General features: G+C 43.5%; 1 protein-coding gene and 1 pseudogene across 2 annotated transcripts; one reads left to right on the top strand and one right to left on the bottom strand.

The window, feature by feature from the left end:
- Nucleotides 1–1233: 1233 nt before the first annotated feature.
- PCTP (phosphatidylcholine transfer protein) lies at nt 1234–24182 on the bottom strand. Of its 2 annotated transcripts, none has more exons than XM_031024302.2 (6): nt 23942–24182; nt 11033–11147; nt 8318–8397; nt 5007–5178; nt 3568–3635; nt 1234–2467 (listed from the first exon to the last, which is right to left on the bottom strand). In XM_031024302.2, exons 1-6 carry the CDS (start codon nt 24080–24082, stop codon nt 2402–2404), a joined length of 642 nt encoding a protein of 213 aa, XP_030880162.1. In that variant the 5' UTR covers nt 24083–24182; the 3' UTR covers nt 1234–2401. The 2 variants fall into 2 exon arrangements, with proteins under 2 accessions (XP_030880162.1, XP_006729900.1); XM_006729837.3 differs by having other exon boundaries at nt 11033–11150; nt 23942–24177.
- On the top strand, nt 14959–15509 carry LOC115939732 (large ribosomal subunit protein uL23 pseudogene; annotated as a pseudogene).
- Nucleotides 24183–24635: the final 453 nt, after the last annotated feature.

The raw sequence follows: 24635 nt of genomic DNA, 5'->3' as shown, positions 1-24635 counted from the left end.
TCCCAAAAAATGATGAGTTGGGGAAATAATTGGACCTGAATTAAATTATTAAGTAATAGTAATGGTGGTTTAATGTAATCAAATTAAACCTCCATATCTGGATGGGTTTGGCCTTCTGGGTGTGTGTCATTTGGTCCATCTTCTCTAAATCATTTAGTCACTCATTTGCCTACTATACAGCCCCCTAGGGGGCAGTAATCAAAGTGAAATAACTCTACCCACAGAGAGCTTATTGTCTATTTGGAGAGAAAGGCATAGAAAAAATAAGTGAACAACATTTACTTTCAAATTCCAAAGGATACACCCAGCCCTTGTGGAGAGGCATACCCTAAGGAATCAGGTACGACCTCTGAAGTGTTTGTCCTACATTTTCTGCACCTCTGGCATTTACTTAATACCGGCTCATGGGTTCTCCGTTTCCCCCATTACCTCATATTTCAGTGCTGTGTAAACTGTCTTCTCCAAATTAGCACACATAAATGCCAAAGATTCAAAACTCTACTAATTATTGCAAACTTTCTTTTTTTGTAACTACTTTACTTAGACATGCCATATTCGTAGTGTTCTCGGAGTTCTTAGCAAATTCTCAAACACTGTTTAAAGATATGGGTTGCATGACACCAATTCATGTTGATTCTCTGCTCAAAAACTATAATTGTAGTATTTGTGTTTTAGTGACTCTATACTTAAAATTTCAACCTGACCCTCTATTACAAGAGAGATTTAGATTTCATTTATCTAAAATTAAATGCCAGCTACATTACTGATAGTGATATTTTTTAAAATGGTAAATGTATGAGGTAGTCAGTTATTTGCATAAATCTATCTATATGACCGCAATGACTGGGGAAGGGACAGGCACATGGTTGAGAGAAAGTCATAGGATGGTGTGGGATCTACCGGAAAGAAATTCTGTCTTTTTTTGGCTCAGCATGAGCCTGGGAAGATGAGGCCTACCTTTTGCTGTCAGCAGCAGTCCTGCCACCAGACACAGCCCAACATCAAAGATAACCTGAAGACAAACATAGCCAAATTCTAACGTCAGTTTGAGTACCAGTATCAACCCGAACGTGAGGCTGCTCTACAGCTGGTCTTGCATGCAAGTGCACCTAAAATTCTTTTTTATGTTCAAGTTCATTAGTTAAGGTTAGATGTGCCTTGCAAACAAATGAGACCTTACTGATTCCATCTCACAGAAGGATCAAGGTAGAAAGAAAGCTGCAAGCAGGACAATTTAAGTCATTCTGTATTTATTGGTATTCAATCTATTTTTCCCAAAGAGAAGATATACAGTCCAACATAGCCCATTTTAATAAATCCTCTGCTTCTGAATTTACATCCTGAATTTCTATGACCTCTAATCAAGGTTCAGTACTATCACACACAGTGGTTAAAATTTTTCCCTGAGATCATGAAGGCTGTGTTTTTAGCCACAGAATATTTTGCCTTACCAAAATTCAGGAGAAAACAGAAAACTGGAAGTCTTTTGGTAGGAGATGAGGCAGGCAACTTAGGTAGAATTCCTGAGAAAAAGGTGTAGAGTCAACTAATCCACTAATTAATATTTTCCTGACTGTGAACTATTATCCGTTCAATGTCGCTAAACATTCTAGAAGGGAAATACATTTTATTGCCTAGAAAGACACTTTATCACAGGGCTGTGTGCAGAGCATCTTGACTTTTGCTAACTGCCAGAGCCATCATGATGCCTCATTTCCAGTAAAGTGCAGAGTTAGTGAGGTACGAGCAGCCTCTCCCCAGTGGCATGTGGGAAAGAGAAACCCAGACATGGATGATGAGAAGAAATGGTTATCACATTAAGTGCTTAGGCCTCCAGTGTTTTTCAGAATGGTTTGAAATCAAAACAGCTCATGATCCTACACAAGTAGGAATGGCAGAGAGAGTCACTGGATTATCACCTCAAACCCCAGCCAAGCATAAGGGAAAATGGCCATCAGCCCATGTCTTCCAGTACTGGTGCATGGAGAGTCCACTCTGAAGGGGATGGGGCTCCCAGCAGCCCCTCCTGGGTTGCGAGAAGCCACATTCTGGGAAGGAGCCAGCTCTCTGGGATCGGTTGCTCTTGGATTGTTGTGGTTCCTCACCCACCCATCCCCCTAAAATGGCACAATGGAATGACTGTGTTCTCTTTTGAGGACTTCCCTTTTAAAGATAAACAAGCACAAGTTTCCCTAATCTGATCCATATTCAATAGTGGGAGAAGGCAGCCAGTTCCAGGGTGGGGAGTGGGAAAGGAAGCCAGGCGTCAGGCAAACACACTCAGGGACGACATGCTGGATAGCTTGCAGGCCTCTGAAGATGGAAAAGTGAAAGGAAAGCTGAGCATCAGCGGGCCGTGGCACTTCCAGATCATCATTCCATGGACACACGATCCCCCCTCTTAGGTTTTCTTGAGGTAGTTCTGACAGGCTTTCGCCATGTCCTTCAAGAAGTTAGGAACGCCATTCTGCAAAACAAAGGACACCATCACTTCTGTGTCCTTATGGTCATTTCTCCTGATTCTTTGAGATATGGCAAAGGTAAACAAACATGACTCTGAGAATAACAAATATGACAATAGGGCCCCTGTCCGATTTCTATAGAACATGGCCACAGATCATGACAGAAGACCCAAGGCACAGGTGAGACTAGATAGCAGGGGACACTGTTGTGTATCTTGGCTTTTCCTAGTAAAAAGCTAAGATGATCCTGAGACACCATTTTTTGAAAAGGAAAAACACAGGAAATGGGATTGGGTTGGGCTATGGGATTCTAACCCAGGAATCAGAGAAAGGACTTCTTTTACAGAATTAGGAAACGGTGAGGGTGGGGGGCAAAGGGCAGACTATGTTATTAGTTAGTGCTGAGCATTGTGCAAGACACCACCTTAATTTACCACTACTCTACAGGGTGGTAATACCTGTCCCCATTTTCGAAAGGGAAGAAATCAACAGCTTCCCTAGATTATACAAACAAAAGCTGGACCAGGACTCAAAACCACATGTGTTTGACTCAAAGCCTGTGCGCTTTGCACTCTCCCAGGGAATGGGCTGAGCCCTCCCACCGGTAAGTAGCCCTCCTACAAAGCACTGAATGGTTCCCATAAAGCCAGGTTCTCTGGGGGGTCTCTAGTGATCTGGCCACCACTGCAGTCCCCTCTCCTTACAGAGAAACAAAATAACAATAACAAAACTGGAGGCTTCCAGGCTTGGACACGTCTCTCGAGCCAGGTTGGCCTGTCATAAGCAGACACAAGGTCCAAAGGCACCATTTTTCATTTTTCCTACAAGGAGCAGGCTTTTATCTGGAGGATGCAGAGAGTGATCCTGGCAGGGTCTTGCTAGCAGGGAGGGTCTAACATTCCAGCTAAGGATTCTTCTCCTTTGTCCCAGCCTCTACATCCTGGATGTTGGCAACCTCAGTCCTAACTGTAGTCACTCAACCAAGCTGCTTCAATAAAAGAGCCTCATTAGGCCTGAGACACGGTGTCTCTTCAGCCTGACAGCCCCGTGGGCTAAGTCAACATTTGTCAAACACACTTCCCCCTCCTGCCTCCTGGGATCTCACCTTGGCGACCCAGTTTATCAGCCAGGATGGAATCTGGCCACCCGGGTTATCGAAGTAATACATGAAAACTAGAAGGGAAAGAAAGGACAATTCAGGAGGAGAAAAAAAATGTTAGAAATACAACAAACCCTGCAAAGCTTCCCCCTCTATCTTCAGGCCCCCGAAAGTAAGGAGGGAGGCAACACGGATTCAGGAGGACTTCTGTCCTCTGCCTTGCCTCACAGAATAAATACATATATATTTATATTATAATATATATATTTATATTATACACAGACACACACACACACACACACACATATTTTTAAAAACAAAGCCATAGGCAGATTTTGCTGCTACTGATTAAATGCCTGGCAAGTGCTAGACACTTGGATATAGTCTCTCATTTAATTATTTCTATCGGGGCGCCTGGGTGGCTGAGTCCTTAATAGTCTGCCTTCGGCTCAGGTTATGATCCCGGGGTCCTGGGATAGAGCCCCGCATCGGGCTCCCTGCTCAGTGGGGAGCCTGCTTCTCCCTCTCCCATTCCCCCTGCTTGTGTTCCCTCTCTCACTGTGTCTCTGTCAAATAAATAAATCTTTAAAAAAAAATTATTTCTGTCATTAATTATCAGTCCAAAGGAGTTGGTAAAATTAAACCCCCACTTATAAAGGACAACATGGAGACTCAGAGCAATTAGGGTGGCATGTCCAAGGTGACAGATCTGAAAAGCTTCAGAATTATGGTTCAGAGGTTACCTCACACATAAGGCCACACTGATTCCCATACAACAAGTGGCTGGCTGCCCCCACTCTGCTCACAGCTTTTCTCTGTGCAGGCTGGAACTCAAGGCAGGCAGGTCCTGAGTCGGCTGAGCAGGAGCTGCGTCCTCAGGGATAGTCGTGCCAGCCCTCTTGCCCTACCCCACCCCCAGGCAAAATGTATGTATCCCCAGGACTAGCCTGAAGTGAATTTTTAAACTTTCTGGTTTGATTTCCTGGGGACAATGCAAGAGTCAATAAAGAATGGGTTGAGGGGCACCTGGGTGGCTCAGTCGTTGGGCGTCTGCCTTCGGCTCAGGTCATGATCCCAGGGTCCTGGGATTGAGCCCCACATCGGGCTCCCTGCTCAGTGGGAAGCCTGCTTCTCCCTCTCCCACTGCCCCTCTTGCGTTCCCTCTCTCTCTGTGTCTTTCTCGGTCAAATAAATAAATACAATCTTTAAAAAAAAAAAAAAAAAAAGAATGGGTTGAGTCAGATTTAACCATCCACCATGCACTCAAGCCAGGTTTCTGGGGGTGAACTGAATCTCTCCCCAGGTTTTGATCCCTTGTTTGTTTTACACCCGTGCCCATTCTCTGACCTCAGGGAAAAAGCATCATGCATTTTACATGCCTAACAATCAGCATGGCCTACGTATAGTGGCCCCAGCTGCTTTGCCAACATGTTCCCCGGCTTTACCTTTGCTCCCCTTCTTGCCATCACTCTCGATCGCTAGGCTCTGCTTATACTGATTCACCCGGACCACATCAGACCTCTCAGGAATCTGTGGCGCAGAGGTGCTCTGGGCCAGGACCACGTGGATCTTCTGCCCGTCCATGTCCAGGTCTCGCCGCTGCCGGATGTAGACATACTATACTGCTAGTCAAGGCATGATACCAATGCCAGCATTTCAGATGGGTGGAAGGAAACCCCACAAGCCAGAAGCAAAGCGAGATGACTCTATTCCTCCCACCTGGCACTTGCTCCCAAATACTGTTCCTTTACTTCCCTGCCCTGTCTCCCTACCTGCACTGCAAGGTTGTACCCCATACAAGTTGATATTCTCATTTGACAGCATGCATTACCTACCTGTGAATGATTCCTTGATGCTTTCAATTATATGGGGAAACCACTCGTCCTTTCTCTAAGAAGGCACTGTGAGATATTAGAGGACTGATCACTCAGCAGCAGTGTGATTCTGCATTAGTTACTCAACCTTTCCGAAGCTAAGGGGGTTAGATTCCCCAGCAGGCACGCCTTGTGGGGGCACTGGAGAAAGACTGGGGCAGAATAAATACTCCATAAACACTGGGATCATTCCCCTTTGTCCTGTCCTCCCCCAAAGCTCTAGTTAGTGACCTCTATGCACAGAGGATGGTCAAGCAATGTTACTTACACCTAGTGGTCAGAGGAAGAAACATTGGTACCTGAATATTTAGTAGGCAGATGTCCTCTCTGGGTTAACACTGGTTAACCACCCAGGATAACAAAGCCATTTCATCTCTATAAACACAGAGCACTCACTATGTCTATGGTACTGTAATAGGGAAGATAATTTACTCCTAAGAAACAATGAGAGTTACCATTTACTGAGCCCTTACTATGTGCCTTACATATAGCATCAGTTTTGATCCTGAAAAGGTCCCTGTGAGTTTGGTGTAAGTATCCTCATCCTACAGATGACAATATTGAGGCTCAGAGAAGTAAAGTAACTTGCCAAAGATCCCATGGCTCAACTGGAACCGGAGTGCAAACCCAGATCTGGCTCCAAAACCTAGTTCGACTTTCATAGCTGGACGGGCCTCAACAGAATTTTAGGTTTCACACTAGAAGGAATTCAAAGCCTAAACAATAAAAAATAAAAATAAATAAATTTTTAAAAATCACTCTATAACATAATATACTCACTGTAACAGCAACAATGATAGCCCCATGCCACCACAGAGTCTCTGCAGCACCCAAAGGGGTCCCAGCCCTCACTCAGGCACCCTGCAGGATGCGCTACTGCTCCCGACTCTATGGACTGGCAAGTAAAGTTCTTAAATGTTTTGGGGGAGAAATGATGTTGCTTTGGCTCTGGCTTTCTGCCACCAAGACCTTTCACTTTTTCCTCACAGCAAAAATTGTCCCACTCTCTCCCAAAACTTGCTCATCTCATGTGACAGATACCACCTGACATTCCATTAAGGAAAAACCAACCTGATATATTGATTAAAACTTGGCAGAGGTCTTCAAAAGTTTGGAAGGTTCAGCCTACCATAGGGCCTATGACCAGAGAACCACTGGTTCACTGAGGCCCAGAGAAGTGAAGGGACTTTTCCAAAGTCACACAACAAATCAGAGAATGAGCTCACATTCCATCTGGGATCTTCAGCTCCAAACGAATGTTCTTTTCCACTACCCTATTCTCTGTTCTCAAAAATTTAACCACTAGTGGAGAGACATGCATATAGAAAGATTAAGAAACTCATTATCGGATTGTGTGGTATTGGAAAAACAATTATATAGAACTTAAAGTAGGCCCAAGTGTCTACCCCTAAGACCTAACCAGCAGTGTCACAGTGAGGTCAGAGAGATGGGATCATGCCCTGGTCAAGGTCACCATCTTTGGGAATAGCTGGACATGGGTCCCAAACCTGCCTCTGCCACCCACTAGTTGTGTGAACCAGAGCAAAGTTCTGGACTTCTCTTTGCCTCAGTTTCCTTGACTATGAAATGAGGATGATGATACTTTGCACAGTTGTTGGCAGGATCAGGGAAAACCACATAAAATCTAAGGGTTAGAGTAATCCACAATTCGTTGAAATACATACCATATGTTGTACAAAGTACCTAGCAGTATGTAAGCAAGAAATAAACCCTTTATGGAGTTTATAATCTAATTGGGCCAAAGTAAACACATACACTTAGACACAAAAACACAAACAATATACATAAAACACAGCCACATGCTCCTTCTCTTTCAAGAGAATAATTATTTAGGAAATACAGACTTATACAAAGCTAAAGCTAGAAAAGATCCCAGTGATCATCCAGTTTGGTGGTTTCCAAACTCTTTTTTTTGAATCCACAAGACCCTTTGTTGACAGGATCTTCTATGGAAATTCAGTGTGTAACATACTCAGCTGCTGTGATTGAAGAGGACAGTGAAGGAGTGGAAATCTCACCTATCCTGCCCCCACCCTGCCTGTCCTTCAAATTTCCATCCCCCTTCCTAGGCTAGAACTGAGAGGGCTTCTTAGAACCTTGGAGTGTCAACTAAAACTCCCCACATTCCATTCAACTGTTTTAACGATAAATGAGGGTAAGAAACATACACCCAGTATCCAGAGCCAACAGTCAAGTAGGGATCACTGTGGGGTCAATAAAACAGGAGGCAAGATGAGGAGAGCTGGAAAGTGGGGGCCTGGGGTCCAGTCCCCACTCTGCCACTAATCATCTGTACGTATGCCTCTGTCACTTTACCTCTCTGGGTGCCTTCCACCCCTAGATTGAGGGAATGTATTTTTGTTTTTTAAAGACTGTATTTATTAATTTGACAGAGAGCGAGAGCAGGAACATGAGCAGAGGGAGTGGGAGAGGGAGAAGCAGGTTTCCTGCTGAGCAGGGAGCCCGATGCAGGGCTCTATTCCAGGACCCTGGGATCATGACCTGAGCTGAAGGCAGATGCTAAACGCTGAGCCACCCAGGCGCCCCGAGGGAATGTATTAAACACTCTTTATAAATAGTTCTTTCCAGGTCCCCAATTCTGTGGTCCAACAATTTCAAGCCTTAGAAAACTTCTCAGGAAAGTCTAAGCTGCCCTCCAGTGACCACAATCACAGAGGCTCCACATGGTCAGGCCCAGACATCACACACTGAGGTCTCCAAAAGTCACACAAGAAGCAACAGTTTTAGCAGATGCTTTTTAAGAATCAAGAACAATGCTGTCTACACCTGCTGGGCATGCCACCATTGGGCAATGGTCAAATGGCACAAGAAACATTTAGAAAGCCAAGTAGGAAGGATACGTCTCTGTTGGACATCGGAAAGGGGTACTTCACTTGCCAGTAGACCACGGTTTTTCCATTGCATTCCTTTTCATAGAGTTCTAAGGCAAACAAAAGAAGTTAATGTATCTGGAAACTTCTCGGCTCCAATTAACAAGAAGCCTAGGTATGATGACCTCTGAGGATATGATAAACCACTAAGAAGGCACAGAATTCTAGAAAAAATCAGACAGATTCATTAATGCTGAAAGCTTGTTGCCCAAGGGCAGAGTCTAGTAGACAAAAAAACACAGTAAAAAAGAAAATAACTCAACAAAATGTGTCCATTGTATAGCACAAGCAAGATTTTCAGAATGCAATAAAACAAAATCAGGCATCCAAAAATAGATGTTCAGGTTTTAAAATCAGGGCAACCACCAGATGTCACTAGAATCCCAATAGTTTTGCTTTTGAGACCTCTCTTTAGATTTCTTCACCTTTTACAGCTAGCCTGGGTCTGAGTCACCCAGTCTAGTGTGTTCAGCTGGGAAAAGAAGGTTCCAGAGAGGGCAGTGTCCTTCCTAAACAGCTAGGAAGTGGCATTAACTGTGGCTAACCCTGAATGTCTTCCTTCTCTCCTGTTTCTTTACATTCTACCATAGCTACAAGACCAGAATTCTTAGTATTCCATTATTCTACTGTGTGCAAATAGCAGCTGACTCTCAGCTGGAGAAAGCAAAGGAATTCAATGACATACACACCCTCTGACCCCAAGCTGTGCAGTAAGCTTCAAACCAACCATTTAGAGAAGGAGCCAAGCCAAGGCTGCTGAAATAACCATGAGAACCCCTTGAGGAGCTCCTGATGAAGGAAATGCATTATTTAATTCAGCTTTGGAAAGAAAATCTATAAGAAGCAAGGTCATGGATTAAAGAGCTTGCCAGGGCATTGGTGCCACGAGAGGCTAAAGACAGCCCTTGAGAGGAAGGGAAGAAGTGGACATGTTGCCTTTGCATGCTCAGCATCACCTCCCCCTTCCTGGACCAGCAATTTCAATTCTCCTTCAGGGCATCATCGTTTCCCTCCTCCTGACTATGTGGTTTAAGCAGAGTCCTTAAATTAAACTCAGCATTAATTTCTGGCTGGGAAGATGAACAAGACATGGCCCAGTGATTTGTTCAGGGATGGTGCATCTGGCCAGGGTCTTACCTTGTCACTCTAAAAAGTTTGGGCCAAAAAGTGGTTCAGTAAAGACTCTCAGGTAACTCACAAATATCTAGAAGGACCAGAGTTAGGCTTAGAACTTCAGGATTATTCCAGAGAAGGCAAACTACTGCTGTGACTAGACTAGACACGATAGCATGAATGGCTGATGCCAAGTACCAAACATCAGAGGCTCTAGAGTGGTCTCTCCCAACGTCAGATACCTTAGCCCTACCATCACCAAAAAATTGATTGTGATGCTGCCTGCTTGCTCATGTTGTTCTCTCTCAAATTGAAGCTGCACGTTGTCTTATTGGCAACATATGTATTATACCACTGAACCATGGCTGCTAAGGAGACTGGGACAGAGAACATCTGGCTTCTCCCTTGAATGGAGGAGCATCACAATTCACCCAGATAGGAAGGGCATTTGAAAACACTAAGAGACCAAAACCATGACAAACATCCACAGGATGCCATGGCAGCAAATTGTGGGACGCTGGCTGCCATCAGTAGAAAAGTGGAATGCTCATTCCTGTTCCTGTGGGTTATTTATACGGTGAGACTATAAGCCTGGATCGTCTGGGGGTCATCTTTGCCATGACATAAGAATCTGCCTGAGAATTAGGTCAACTCAGGAGAAAACGGAGTCCAGATGGAGAAAACATTTAAACATTGGATGCAGTGTCCTGGGAGTCAGAAACCCCTGGACTTTTCAATGGCATGAACCAATAAACCCTTTCCTTTTCTCACACTGGCGTTTGTTAATTTCTTGTTGCTTGCAACCAAGGGTCCTGACTCTAGCAAGAGTCTTTCAGAGCTGACACGCCCCTGGGCTCGCTCTGCAGTTCTAGTCCACTGTGACTAAATGACAAAGGCCACTCCCAGCTCTAAGTGACAGGAGGATCACCTCTTTCATGCCTTTCATAGCTGTCCATTGCTTTCAGTGTCAAATCTAAGCACTGTAGCCTGGTGGCCAGACTGGGCCCCTGGGGATCTGGACCTTCCTCCCACCCTAGCTCTAGATTCTGCTACCCCAATAGCCCAGTAAAACCAAATTGCTCAGTTTTTGAACATGCCATCTGTTTCTTGCCTTCCTCATTTTACTCAGGCTGTTCCCTGGGCCTCAAATAGCCTTAAACCACTCACCCCCTCACCCTCTCAGCTTCTCACCTATATGCATTCTTGTTTTTTGTTTTTTTGCTGTTTGTTTGTTTGTTTGTTGCATTCCTGTTGTTTATAAAACTTTGATTCAACTTCCAAAACAAAGCTTGGATACCACCTCCTCCAAGAAGCCTTCTGTGACTACCTAGATATATGGGATGATGACAAACTTATAGTGAGAACAAAGTAGGCCTTGGAGCAAACTGGAGAGTGGCATCTGAGAGTATGCAAGGAATCACAAAGGCATGCTTCAGCCCAGCACTCAAGACTGTCTTGCCAAAATTAAAAATAAAACACAGTAGAAATTAAACCTGTTGCTTTCTACTGGCTAGAATAACAATAGATTCTACTTTCTAGATGATTTTTAAAAAAATAATAGGTGTCACTCACCTTTAACAAACTGGTCCCACTGTTTTCTGTAGTCTAAGTCCATATAGACATCTGCGAGTACAGCCGGTGGGCAATTGTCCAGAACACCAAACACTTTATACTCATAAAGTCCAGTCTGCTATGAAAACAGAAGAGGCAGAAACAATCTCTTGATTCCCAAACCGAGAGACAACTGGATTACACAGCATATGAAAAACTGTTCATGCAACACCATTACCGACTACATCCTCTGTGGTCTTGGTGACACAGTGATGAAAAAGCAGATGAGGCCCCTGCTCTAGTGAGTCTTATATTTGCTTGTAGACATTGGTGGTGGTAGTGGCTATAAATGCTATCTAGGTAATCTGAACAGGTTATAAGGAAAGTTATAAATTTAGTGGTGCCTGGTTTGGTGGGGTTTCCTATATAATTAGGTGGTCAGGAAAGGCCTCTATGAGAGATAACCTTTATGAGAACATCTTATTCTAAATATAGAAGAAGCCAGTCATGGGAAGATAAGTAAAACTCATTCCTGGTAGGGAGAAGGGCCTCTGGTTGATGGACTGGCATGCCGAAAGAAGAGAAAGGCACAGCATCCAGAGAACTGTGGATGGGGGAGAGTGGTAGGAGCTGAGGTCTCAGAGGTAGTGGGGGCCAGACTCCAAAGGGCTTTGTAAACCAGGGTAAGGGATAAGGATTTTGTTCTAACTACTAAGGAAAACCAATGAGTTACTTTAAATGGGGGGAATAATAAATAAAAAGATGATTCTTGCTGCTTGGTAGAAAGTAGATCATAAGGGAGCAAAGAGATGGATTTGAAAACCAGTGCAATGGGTGCAGATAAGAGATGATGGGGATCTGAACAAGGAGGTGATGACAGTGATGGAGAGAAGCCCAGTGATTTAGGGATATATTTAGAAGTAGTGTCGGCAGGAAGTGCTGGCAGACTCCTGTGGGTAAAGAGAAAGCGAAGAACTGTGTCTTAGAACCTCTGCTTGAACAACCAGGTAAATGGGAGCTCCATGCTCTGGGGAAATCAAGAGTTCTACTTTTGAATTTCAGATGCTTATTACAAATCCCAGTGGGAGTATCATATAGGCAGCTAGCAATCTGGGGACAGGTTACTATTTTAGACATCCACAGGGCATAATGAAACCCAGCACATTGTTTTTATCAATTCCAAGACAGAATTTTTCAACAACTTCTTCCTTTAACTTAAGAACCAGTAAATAAAAGGAAGAAACAGCAGTGTCAAATCACATTAGTCCCCTTTATTCAGAAAAAAGACCATTTCTAGATGCGAAAGTATAAGAGAGTTCTTTTGTTGTTGTTGTTGTTGTTGTATAGAACATAGTCTAAATAAATAAATAAAGTAGAGAGTTCCCGTTTTTTGTTTTTTTTTTCAGGTGAGGCCATATCCTCCTTTGTGAGAGTTCGGGGCTAGAGCGGGCCATGCTATACATTTCACTTTCTGTCCAATGGCAGCTAACAATTCCTGACCCTCCCCTTGCCTAAAGGCTCTATCCTTAAGATTAAACCAAAGGTTTTTAGATTAATTTCCATGCAAAAGCTAACAAACAAAAACGATTTTAGAATGACGTGTTCTTCCATGCGCTAAAGAAACGTTATTGGCTAACCGAACTTGAATAAAGCGGTACTCTTAAAACCAATGCCAAGGAGTTATGTTAGGTCGAGAGGTAAACATGGTGAAGCTTTCTAGAGATCTTGAGGCAGCAAGGGTTTCCTGGCTCAGGAAGCATAATCCAGGGAAAAACACATCCTAGTTTAGGAATCTTCATAGGTATGTTAAAGTACCTGGTAAGAAATGGAAGATGACATTGAAACTGAATTCATAAAACTCTTCCAGGCCTAAAAGTATATGACTTTATTCCAAGGGTTTCCAACCAGCAAATGACAAACTAGTAGATCTGAACCCCTCACGGGCTGTGCCATGGATACCCCAAAGGAAGGGCAGACAGCAGGAAAAACAGCTCCTTCTCCCTCCTCTCCCCTCCCCTTACACATAGGGGAAGGTAGTGAGGGTTTATACATATCCACTGGTTTATTAATCAACTTTGGAAGAGAGACCATTAGTTCCCTGTTCAAACATACGGGGGCCCCATTTTCTGTACACACTGACTGAGCAGAAGGGGTAATTGTTGAGATAATGATCTCAGTTTACATGAGTTAACTTTGGTTATCTGGATAAATTAAGACAAACTGTTTCCTTAAAGTGGTTCCCTTCCCCTTCTGAATTTAGTTACTGCCCTAAGTGACCTCAGTCCTATACACATCACAGAAAAGAAAAACAGAAAGCCCTCTTAGGAAGAGAAAAATAAAACGATGTGATTTACATGAATACAGAAGAATGAACTATTGTTACAACTTCCTTATACACTCCCTTCGTGGAGAACTGAGAAATGCCAGGGCTCCAGAGGAACAGAATGCTCGGTACCACTTCACTATCAGTAAAATGTTCTTTTCAAGTAATGTACAGCCCGCCCAAATTCTTGGATCAAGGCACTTTTTCACCCATTCTTTCTTTCTAAAAAGGAACTCAGCAAACATACATATTTATTTTGTCTTTTTAAAAAAATTAATTTTTTGTAATTGTAGAAATAATATTCATTATAGGAGAATTGGAAAATGCCAAAAAAAGAGTAAGGAGAAAAAAAAATGGCATGTGACTCCATCATCCACAAACACCTAGTTTAATATTTGACATATTTAAGCACATAAATACTTCTATATGTTACAAAATGGGAATGATGTTAACAAGCTATAGAGAGATCACACCTAATTTAATTCTTCTCATAAGTCAACATTTCCAATATTTTTAAAATATAAATACTGCTGGAACACTCTATCATTTCATACGGACCAAGTTGGTCCACAATTCTAATTTTTTCATTAGGAAAGTTTCCTTAGAGATAAATTTTGGGGTAGAAGGTATTACCATTTTAAGGTTCTTTATGCTTTTTATAATCCTTTAAGACGTTTGTACCAATTTATACTCTTGCCAGTCGCACAGGAGCATCTCAAAAGGACTGGGTACCGTGTTCATACAAACAATTTGATAGGAAAAAGCATGAAACTCAGCTTGATTTGGGCAAAGTTTTTATTACTGATCTGTAAGATCTCCTTAAAATTAAAAATATAAATGTTCTGCATATATGTCTCTAAAATTACTAGTACTTCAGTAAATGATTCCAAATAAGTTTACTCAAGAGGTTACTGGCTTTCCTGAAGCTCCTCCAGAAAACCATTTCTAAGAATGTCTCCATTTCTTTATCATGTTGTAAAACACGGTGCATACTTTTCTAATGCTCCATTTATAAATGAAATAAAAATTATTCAATGGTAGAGAATCAGTAAATATCTTGTGTAGAATACAATGACCAGAAGAAACAGAAGATGTGGCATAGCATACAGTACCTTCTTTCTTGCTAAGAGAAGCTCTATGGCAATGTACACAGCTAACTTTGCAGGACTGAATATGGATGTTTGGAGCTGTAGCAGCTATTTTGTAATGAAGAGGTAACAAAAAGGAGGAGGAAACGTAAAAAGACTCAAGCGTATTACTGGCATCACTGATCAGCTACACCAGTGCCAGCAACTACTGATCTCTGCCCAACTTGTTAAGTGAGAAAAATAAACCACTTTAAGTCACTGTTAGTACAGTTTCCTATGATATTGCAATGACACATATAAGAGAGGAAGCTTTGTGTCATAAGATTCATATTTATATTGTGCATCACGTGGGTGTTTACCCACCCTTCAGAGTAAATCTGTCAATCTAGAGCACACCATACCAGATAAATACCAAAAATTCTTAAAGATATCCTATTCAAACTCAGAAAAGAAAGAGAAAATTGACCTGTAGAGTAACATAGATGTGGATTACACCAGGCATCTTGTCAGAAACCAGCCATGTAGCTTTTATGAAGATGGCGCCGAAGGCTAAGAAGGAAGCCCCTGCCCCTCCCAAAGCTGAAGCCAAAGCAAAGGTTTTGAAGGCCAAGAAAGCGGTGCTGTAAGGCATCCACAGTCACAAAAATAAAGAAGATCCGCACGTCACCTACATTCCGACGACCCAAGACACTGTGTCTGCGGAGACAGCCCAAATATCCTCGAAAGAGCGTCCCCAGGAGAAACAAGCTTGATCACTATGCCATCATCAAGTTCCGCCTGACTACTCAGTCAGCCATGAAGAAAATAGAAGACAACAACACACTTGTGTTCATTGTGGATGTCAAGGCCAATAAGCACCAGATCAAACAGGCTGTGAAGAAGCTCTACGACACTGACGTGGCCAAGGTCAACACCTTGATCAGGCCTGATGGAGAGAAGAAGGCATATGTTCAACTGGCTCCTGACTATGATGCTTTTGATGTTGCCAACAAAATTGGAATCATCTAAAACTGAGTCCAGCTGGCTAAATCTAAATATAAATTTTTTCACCAAAAAAAAAAAAAGAAAGAAACCAGCCATGTAAAAAGAGAGTGGAGTAAAATATATACTATACCAAAAGAAAAAAAAGCCACCAACCTGGAATTCTATATCCAATGAAACTGTCCTTCAAAAGTGAAGGAGAAATAAAAGTTTTTCAGACAAATAAAAACTGAGGGAATTCATCAGCAGCAGACCTATTATGGAAGAAATGTTAAAAGATGTTCAAAGGGAGGGAAAAAATTATATAGGTCAGGAACTCAGATCTACATAACATAGAAAGTACCTGTTTTATTGTCTTCAAGCTTCTTGAAGGTATGAACTTTGTCTTACCCATCAGGTATCACCAGGGCTTAGCATAATGCCAGGCACACAATAGGTCCTAAAGACCACTTGAATGAGTACACGAACAAATAATTTGGAATTTTCATTAACCCAAAGGTAGCTATGGAAACATGTCTATCCTAAACTAAATGGCAAGATAAGGTTGTTAGGTCTATCTCTAAGCTTTTCTGGGTCTTAAAAACACAGCAAAAGTCCCAGGCTAAAATTCAAAGGTTTGTATTTGCACAGATGCTCCCTTTCTTATAAAAATATATACATTTGCATAATTTCCCTGAAGGATAAACTAGCCTCACAAAATAATGTCAAGGGACAGTGAACTTGTGAAGTAACAAACTATTCCTACTGGAGGCCCACTAGAATTCTCCTTCCACCCATACATAGTGACTCTAATGTCAACAGCAGGTCAGAAGACCAAGCAAGAACAATATTCCACTCCACATTGCTCCAGGTCTGCCCCTGGTTCACCCTGATATTGGTATGGTATCATGTCCAAGGATCCAGAATGTCCAAATCCTTACTGACAAGTCACTTCCCCTCTCAAAGTGTCCGCAAGGCCCAATGACAATCAGAGTTTTGTTTTATTAATAGTCACCTCCTGTGAACCCCATGTAGGAACTTGGTGAAAGACAAGATGAGGCATGAAGCTTGGCTTATAGCCAGACACAGAGTGGGGGGGTCCTACTCACCCCTCTCCCCTCAGTCCCCCAATTTAAATCTTGGGACCAACATTCTCATACAGCCTCATACCACATACTCTTCCTGAGAGAGAAGTGAGGAGGGGAAGACCTGAGGCTCTGACATATCCATCCCATTGTGTGCTCAGGAAGATGGAAAAGGAGAGGGAGAGAGAGACAATATGAGCAAGAGAGCCGAAGAGCTAGTCTCCGTCTGTAGCAGGTAGAAGAGTGCCACACATGGGTGCTTGGCATTCAACATGGCAGCCCTGCCCACTAGTAAAATATGGCTTGATAAGTGTCTCAGGTTCAACAACCTATCACTCATGTTGGTAACTCCTCTTAGCAGAGAGGCAGAAGGGTGAGAGAAGGGGGCAGAATTGTCCTATAATCTGGGAAAGAAGACATGACGCAAATCCGTTTATCTCACCTGTGGGGGTGGTACTGGAAACTTTTCATTCATTGAGGTAAATCTGTTCTCATGGGAGTTAAATCTGTGTTTCCCTCCTAAAGGCCTAACTTTCTGTTACCCAGCCTGGCTAAGCACAATTTTCCCAAGAGTGCCAGGGTTTTGTATTTCAGTAAGTGCACAGTATTGAAAAGAACAGTCCCTGGAAAAGAACTGTCTGCTCCTCACCACACTCTTTGATTAGAAGACCCTATTAAGGACAAAAGCACAATGCAAGGCAATCCCTTCTCACAGTGCCAGACATTCAGATTTAAAAATATTAAGTTAAGCCATTAACCAGATCAGCTCAGACCACTATTTACTTGGTCTAAATTGAGGATGTGAAGCTCGGCAGGCTGGTTTCAGACTGTTGGCATGTCACAGGGTCTTTTGGGATGGTAACACAGCACAAAGCTCCAACAAGATCTGACTGTAGATCACTGGGAATGCTTCTGTAAGTGACCTGTGGCCCTTCTTTACCAGGGGACTTCTCAGCACAACTCAGAGGTCAACATTCACTCCCAAGTGGCCCTAACTTAAAAATCAAGAAGAGTGAGCCTTCAAATGGACATTGCTTTTGTCTTACAATATTCCTTTTTTCCACTCTTACCTTTCTGTTTCTACAGCTTCTCTAGGGCACTCCCCTCCTCTCGACATCAGAATCCCCGCCCTCCGTCTCCCAGCACCATGCTGGATGCTTCCCATACATCGGTGATACTCAAAGTATAGTCCCTGGACTGGTAGCTTCAGCATCACTTGGTAACTGATTAGAAATAAAACGCAAACAAAAGAAGAAAAAAAGAAATATAATGCAAAATTTCATGCCCCACACCGATCCACTGAACCAGAAACTGGGAGTGGGGTCTTGATTCTGAATTTTAACAGGCCCTGTGGGTGATTCTGCTTCATGCTGAAGTCTGAGTACCACACTGCCATATATCATTTCATTTCACGATTGTTGAGAGGTCAATATCATCCTGAAAGGTAACTATTGTCCTTGTTTTGAAAATGAGGAAGCTGAGATTTCATCAAGAAAAAGTAACTTTATCACCCTGCTAATAAGTGGGGACTGGCTCCTGGCTACTCTCCAACCCTAGCTTTACCCCAGTCCTGTACCCTTCTGGCTCTTCCTGGAAAACAAGGCAAGCTCAGCCTGGCTCAGGGACTCCCACTCAGCGTTCCCTCTACTACAGTTTTTTAAAACCCAGCATGTCCATTTGAATCTCATGGGAAGCTATAACATTAAAAACAACAACAAATCATTTTATTATGAAACATTTCAAACACACACAAAAGTAGGGAAAACAGAAGTAGATCAACCCCTATAATGAAAGGGGAGTTTTTCAAAAGGACTACCCAAGCCCCAACCCAGATCAATTAAACCTGGGATTCTAGGATAGGGCTTGGTCATGTCTTTATAGGTCCTCAGGTGATTCTAATGTGCTTGAGCTTTGGCAAACACTCTCTGGACATTTCTCCTCCATATTTGCATGATGCCATCTCCCACTTCATTTCTATCTCCACTCAAATGTTACTTCTGCAGGGGGGGCTCTCCAGATTCCCTTAATCTAAAACACAACACATCACCCCTGGCCACCACTGCCATACCATCTCTCTATCCCTTCATCCCACTTTACTTTCTTCATAGCATTTTTCACCCAACATTTCATTATATACTATGGGTTTATTCTCATCAGTGAATGTCATTCATTGTTTAAGAACTCATTCATTGAAACAGTAGGTGCATCTTCCTGTTCACTGCTTATCCCCAGTGTTGTGAGGGCAACAACACATGGGAGGCATTAGATGAATATTCTCTGAATTAAAAAAAAATGAATGATAGTGGAAATAGTGGAGATTTTAACCCAGGACGATCTGCTTCCAAAACCCATGTTCTTCCCATAATACCACGTGGCAGCTCTGGGCTAGTTTTCCTTAGTCTCCAGAAAGAGAGAGTAGTTCTTGCCTTGAAGCAAGCTGTAAATTTGGTGCTGAGCTTATCAAAGCAGGCTGGTTCATGTCTAGTTACTAGTTCTGAGGTCTTGTGTGGCTTACTTCACAACTCGTGGTCTTATTTCCACTGTAAAATAGGAAAATAAGCCTGTCCCTATCTTCCATATTGGTTTATAGGGATAAAGGAAACTTATATGTGACAGCATTTTGTAAATTAAATAACCATGTAAAGGTAAGTTATTAACATTACAACATGAGGAGGAGAAAAGAGAAGATGGAAACAGAGCAGGCAAACAGAGCAGAGCAAAGAAATGAACGGAAAAGATGAGGGTGTTGGACAGAATGGTTTCAAAGAAACTTTCAAAGTCCAAAAATTCTGTGATTTAATAGGAAAGGAGAAAATGAAAAAGTATCAAAATACTATATATCAAAAGTAGCCATCTGTCCAAGAACATAATTCAGAATTATCTACTAAAAAAAAAAAAAAAAAGCTACAACCTTTTTAAATTTTAAAATATAATTTATTTGTTACAGTGGAAAACTCAAATGCCTCTATACTTATTTCAATCTTTTCAAAACATGTAATAATAGATGATCATCAGAGCTCACCAAGGACCAACATAAATGGCTATACGTGATCCAGATGTAGGACTGGCTTTATTACGATGGGGATATTCATCTACAGAATATGGTCCTCAGGGCACCTGGGTGTCTCAGTCCATTAAGTGTCTGCCTTCGGCTCAGATCATGATCCCAGGATCCTGAGATGGAGCCCTACATCTGACTACTCAGCGGGGAGCCTGCTTCTCCCTCTCCCTCTGCTGCTCCCCCCTGGTTGTGCTCTCTCTCTGTCAAATAAATAAATAAAAATCTTAAAAAAAAAAAAAAAAAGAATATGCTCCTTCCACAAGTCATGGTAAATACTTTTATAAAGAGGGTCCCTTTCACATGGGCACTACATGTAAACTTACTGCTGCAAAACTCAAGTAATCCAAGAAGATTTACCAGATTACCAGTCTCATTTTCCCTTTATGGGTCTTACAGATGCCAAGAAAAATTAGAGTAATTAACAAGAAAATGGGGAAAGACAGAGGGGGGGGATCAAGGCACTCATCTCAATAGAGTTGAAATCTTTAGATGGCTATTAAGAAATAGGATGAATGAAGCAGAAAGATATTGATGGGGGTGAGGCTAAAGCCTTAATGCAGCACCTTCAAAAATTAGGAACCCCCTGGTGGCCCTTCAACATTAAAGGGTCCCAGATAAGTCCACTCTGTTTACCCCAGTTGTTGGAATTTAAAAAGCCAGAAAGCAAAGACGTCAGTAAGAAACCTCACCTGGAATCACCTGCACAAATGGTCAGGTAGATTAATCAAGATGAAGATTGACGACAGAGGGGCCCCAGTCTTCTGGTGTGACCCCCAGTTGGGGACCTGAGGACCCAAGGCCATATGCACTCATGTGGGTAAAATGGTTTGGGTGGGTGGAAGAAAAGACATATAATGGTAACATGCAGGGTGGATTAAACACCACTGGACCATAAGACAGATAAAGGGCTTTGCGTCAGATAGGTGCAGGTCTACACAGAGTGTGGGACAAGTTGATTTCACATTTGATAAGGTGTGGTATTCAGATGAAAAGATTTCCTAACTAGAAATTAGAGGGAATTCCCTTCTGGGAGGAAGGTAAAACATGGGACTTGAGTCAACCTGGAAATAAAATGAGGCTTTAGCAAAGTGGGCCAGGCAGCAAATAATGCTGGAAAAAGCTAGAACCCAGTATGGATTCTAGGAAAGGGCTCATACCCTGACCCAACAGGGCCTCTTGACATTTTAATACAGATGGAAATCAAAGTGGCCCTGGATGGCCCTTCATCCTAGCTGCTGATGCTCAAGGGCACACCTACTGGAATCCCATGGCCCTTTAAACTTAGAGAAGTTATCTGGGAGTACCTGTAATTTACATCAGTGTACCATGACTGCCTTCATCCCTAGAACAGGTTGAAATAAGACATATAGTATGGTTAATAGGGGTGGGAACTATTCTGAAGACCACTCATGTCCTCCCCACCAGAGAGAAGTGGGCCTGCTACATAAAAATACACAATGAAAACAATACACAGTACAAAGCCAGTCACTGTCTCAGCTCACAGGCACAAAAGCAAAAGAGCACAGGTCCATTGGAGGGGTAAAGGAGTCTGGGTTGGCTAGAGGACAGGGGGCATGCAGATCAGTCAGGGACATAAAGCTGGAAATGTAAGTTGGGACCCAACTAGTTCAGTACAGAAAGTCAACAATTTCTGACAGTACAACTTATAATTTTTCCACTTTACAAAAGCACAAAAGCCATATGCATTCAGTAGAAACTGTACTTTGAATTTGGAATCTCAATCTTTCCCAGGGCTAGTGAAGTGTGGTACGGTACCTTCTCCTATTGCTGGGCAGGGACAGTGAGCCACAGGGTCAACAACTGATACAACTGCTCTGCACCCATATGATCATTCTGTTTCTCACTTTCAGTACACTATTCAATAAACTACATGATATTCAACACTTTAGTATTAAACAGGCTTTGTGTTAGATGATTTTGCCCAACTGTAGGCTAATGAAAGCATTCTGAGCACAGTGAAGATCAGCTAGGCTAAGCTATGATGTTCAGTAGGTGAGGTGTATTAAATGCATTTTTGACCTATAACATTTTCAACTTATGATGGGTTTATCGGGATGTAAACCCATCATAAGGTGAGAAAGATCTGTATAGCCTACCTGGAAGCATTTGCCTTCTCTCAGAGAGGGAACACAGGAAGGAGCCTATTTATGGCACAGGTCTGGAAGTGGACAGCTGAGCTCTGATCCTAATTCAAACCCTCAGCAATCAACTTAACCTCTCCACATACTTTCGTAGAGGTTAAAAGGTGATCATTACAGTATCTTACATTAAGACTGATGTGAGGGGCACCTGGGTGGCTCAGTCGTTGGGTGTCTGCCTTCGGCTCAGGTCATGGTCCCGGAGTCCTGGGATCGAGCCCCGCGTCGGGCTCCCTGCTCGGCAGGAAGCCTGCTTCTCTCTCTCCCGCTCCCCCTGCTTGTGTTCCCTCTCTCGCTGTGTCTCTCTCTGTCAAATAAATAAAATCCTTAAAAAAAAAGACTGACGTGAGGCTACTAGGTATTTACCCAGAGGATACAAAGTGCTGATGGGAAGGGGCACATGCACCCCAATGTTTATGGCAGCATTATCCACAAAGCCAAAATATGGAAAGAGCCCAAATGTCCATCGACTGATGAATGGATAAAGAAGATGTGGTAAATATACACAATGGACTATTATTACTCAGCCATCAAAAAGAATGAAATCTTGCCATTTGCAACAACATGGATTGAACCAGAGTGTATTATGCTAAGCAAAATAAGTTAGAGAAAGACAAATATCATGATTTCACTCATGAGAATTTAAGAAACGAAACAGATGAACAAAGGGAAAGGCAAGGAAAAATAAGATAAAAACAGAGAGGGTGGCAAACCATAAGAAAGTCTGTAGTTAAGAGAACAAACTGAGGGTTGCTGGAGGGGAGGTGGGTAGGGGGATGGGCTACATGGGTGATGGTATTAAGGAGGGCACTTGTTGGGATGAGCACTGTGTGTTGAATGTGAGTGATGAATCCCTAAATTCCACTCATGAAACCAATAATACACCATACGTTAACTACTTTCAATTTAAATAAAATAAAAATTAAAAATAAAAAGACTGACGTGACGATTGAGTAAGTCAATACCTGTAAAGCACTTAAGCAGTGCCTGGAACATAAGAAAGCAGGCCACGCGTGAGCTATGACACTGGTTATTCTTAGCATTAATTCTGCAACCAACAGTGCCACTGAAAGGGGAGTGGTAAGACCACAGCCTCTCCTTCAGGGGCTTGAGCAGACTGTAACGTGCAGGAGGGAAGGGATCAGAGGTGGAAGGCCAGGAAACTAGTTAAGGAGGTCACTGCAATTCTAGGTGAGAGGTACCATCCAAAGTGGCAGCCACAAAGGAAAGAAAAGGGAAGGGAAGGGGGCCAGACATCAGCCATGTCTGAGCAGTCGCATTGACAAAACCTGGCAAATGCCTGGATGTGGCTGGTAAGGAAAATGGAATAGTCAGAAGAATAAAGGATTTTGTCTGAAAAGAAGTCCACTTCTGCACCAAGGCAACAACTGAAATTACACTCAGAAATTAATTCTGCCTGCTCTGGGCTGTGAGCTTCTTGTCATCTTGTCACACCCGGCGGCTCTGCTGCACACGCGTTCAGAATGCCTCCCTACTCCTCTGCCAGGAAACCTTGATTTCACTTACCCTGCCTAAAGGTGACTTTTTAACCCGTGTGCCACGCAGTTGCTACCACACGGTGTAACTGACAGATCTCAGGCGCAATGCAATCTTTCCACCTGGATAGCTAGCTACCTGGGTTCAAAGGCCTCCGGGAGCGCCTGGAGACTTGCTTAATAACCAACTCCATTCCTTCTACCCTTTAAGTTAATCTTTCTCCCTAAAGCTTCAGACTAAATTATAAAGTGCACCTTGCAAAGAAGGGGCAGCTGCGAAAAGAAGCCACTAAAATGAGATGATAGTAGCTCCCTTCTCAGGCACGCTGCTCCGCACTCACACTGTCACCCTGCACACCAACCTAGTCTCCGAAAAGCCCAGTCTCCTCTCCACCTGTATGCAAACCCTAAGGTTCGCCCTACCCACCAACACACACACACACCAGCGGCACCCACCCGGGAGATCCACGTCCCTTGCACGCAAGTACAGGGGGCCGAGACTCAGCTGACCACATTTTAACTCTATCCTTAACTTCCAACAGTCCACTCCCACCTTGGCCCTCAGAACTGAGGCTGAACTGGATGACCTCCCAACCAGGGAGCAAAGTCAGCTGCAGGCACTGCCCCCGTGCTCGCTCCTCCCAGCTCTGCGTGACCAGCTCAGGCCCTGACTTCCAGGGCTACAGCCCCGCACTCCCCCCGGGAGGCTTGGCCCTGGCGAGCGACAGCCCAGCGTCCTCCAGAGGGCCGGAAGCTACCTCGTCCAGCCGCCTGTAGATTTTGAAGCCTTCGTGCTCCATCAGCAGTTGCCAGTCGTTCCCGACCCGCCCGAACTGCTGGAGCTCCTCACAAGCGTTCTGGAACTCCTCCCCGGAGAAGCCGCCAGACGTATGCTCCATCTTTCCACAGCCCGGGCTCCTCTGCCTGCAGGGGAGGCCTCAGACCTGCTGGGTATGTGTTCCGGGGGCGGGCCGAGAGGGTGGTCCAGCGTGATTGGCAGGGAACAGAGGCGTGACGGGAAGCTGTTGGGACTTACGGCGAAGAAGGAGCCTAGAGGGAGGCGTAGTCACGGAGGGGCGGGCGCAGAGAGGTGGGCGGGGCTCATCAAGAGCAGCCAGGTTGGGAACGGAAGTAAAATCAGAAAAAATTGGACTTGATCTGGGGGAAGATGGAGGGGCTAGTCTTTAAGTGAAGAGGCTTCTAGACGGAAGGGAAATGGAAGAAACTAATGTCACCTCAGAAACCTCTCCAGGGCCCATCTCATACTCCTCCCCACCTGCATACCCTCCAAACCTGCTTGGGTGTCTGTCCCTCCTTTACCTTCTCTGAAGAAGGCAGGGAAAGAAAGTCCCTGAGGCAATGGGTAAACTCTGGAGGTGAGATGGACAGAGCAGATATGCTTGAAAATCTCAAGCATGCTAGATGCTAGCATGAATGCTATTCAAGGGTCAG

This window comes from Leptonychotes weddellii, chromosome 15, assembly GCF_054177405.1.
Source record: "Leptonychotes weddellii isolate Sample4059 chromosome 15, ASM5417740v2, whole genome shotgun sequence".
In the NCBI taxonomy this organism is placed as follows: Eukaryota; Metazoa; Chordata; class Mammalia; order Carnivora; family Phocidae; genus Leptonychotes; species Leptonychotes weddellii.
Note: the sequence above shows the minus strand (reverse complement) of the source record. Positions and strands in the feature narration are given on the sequence as shown.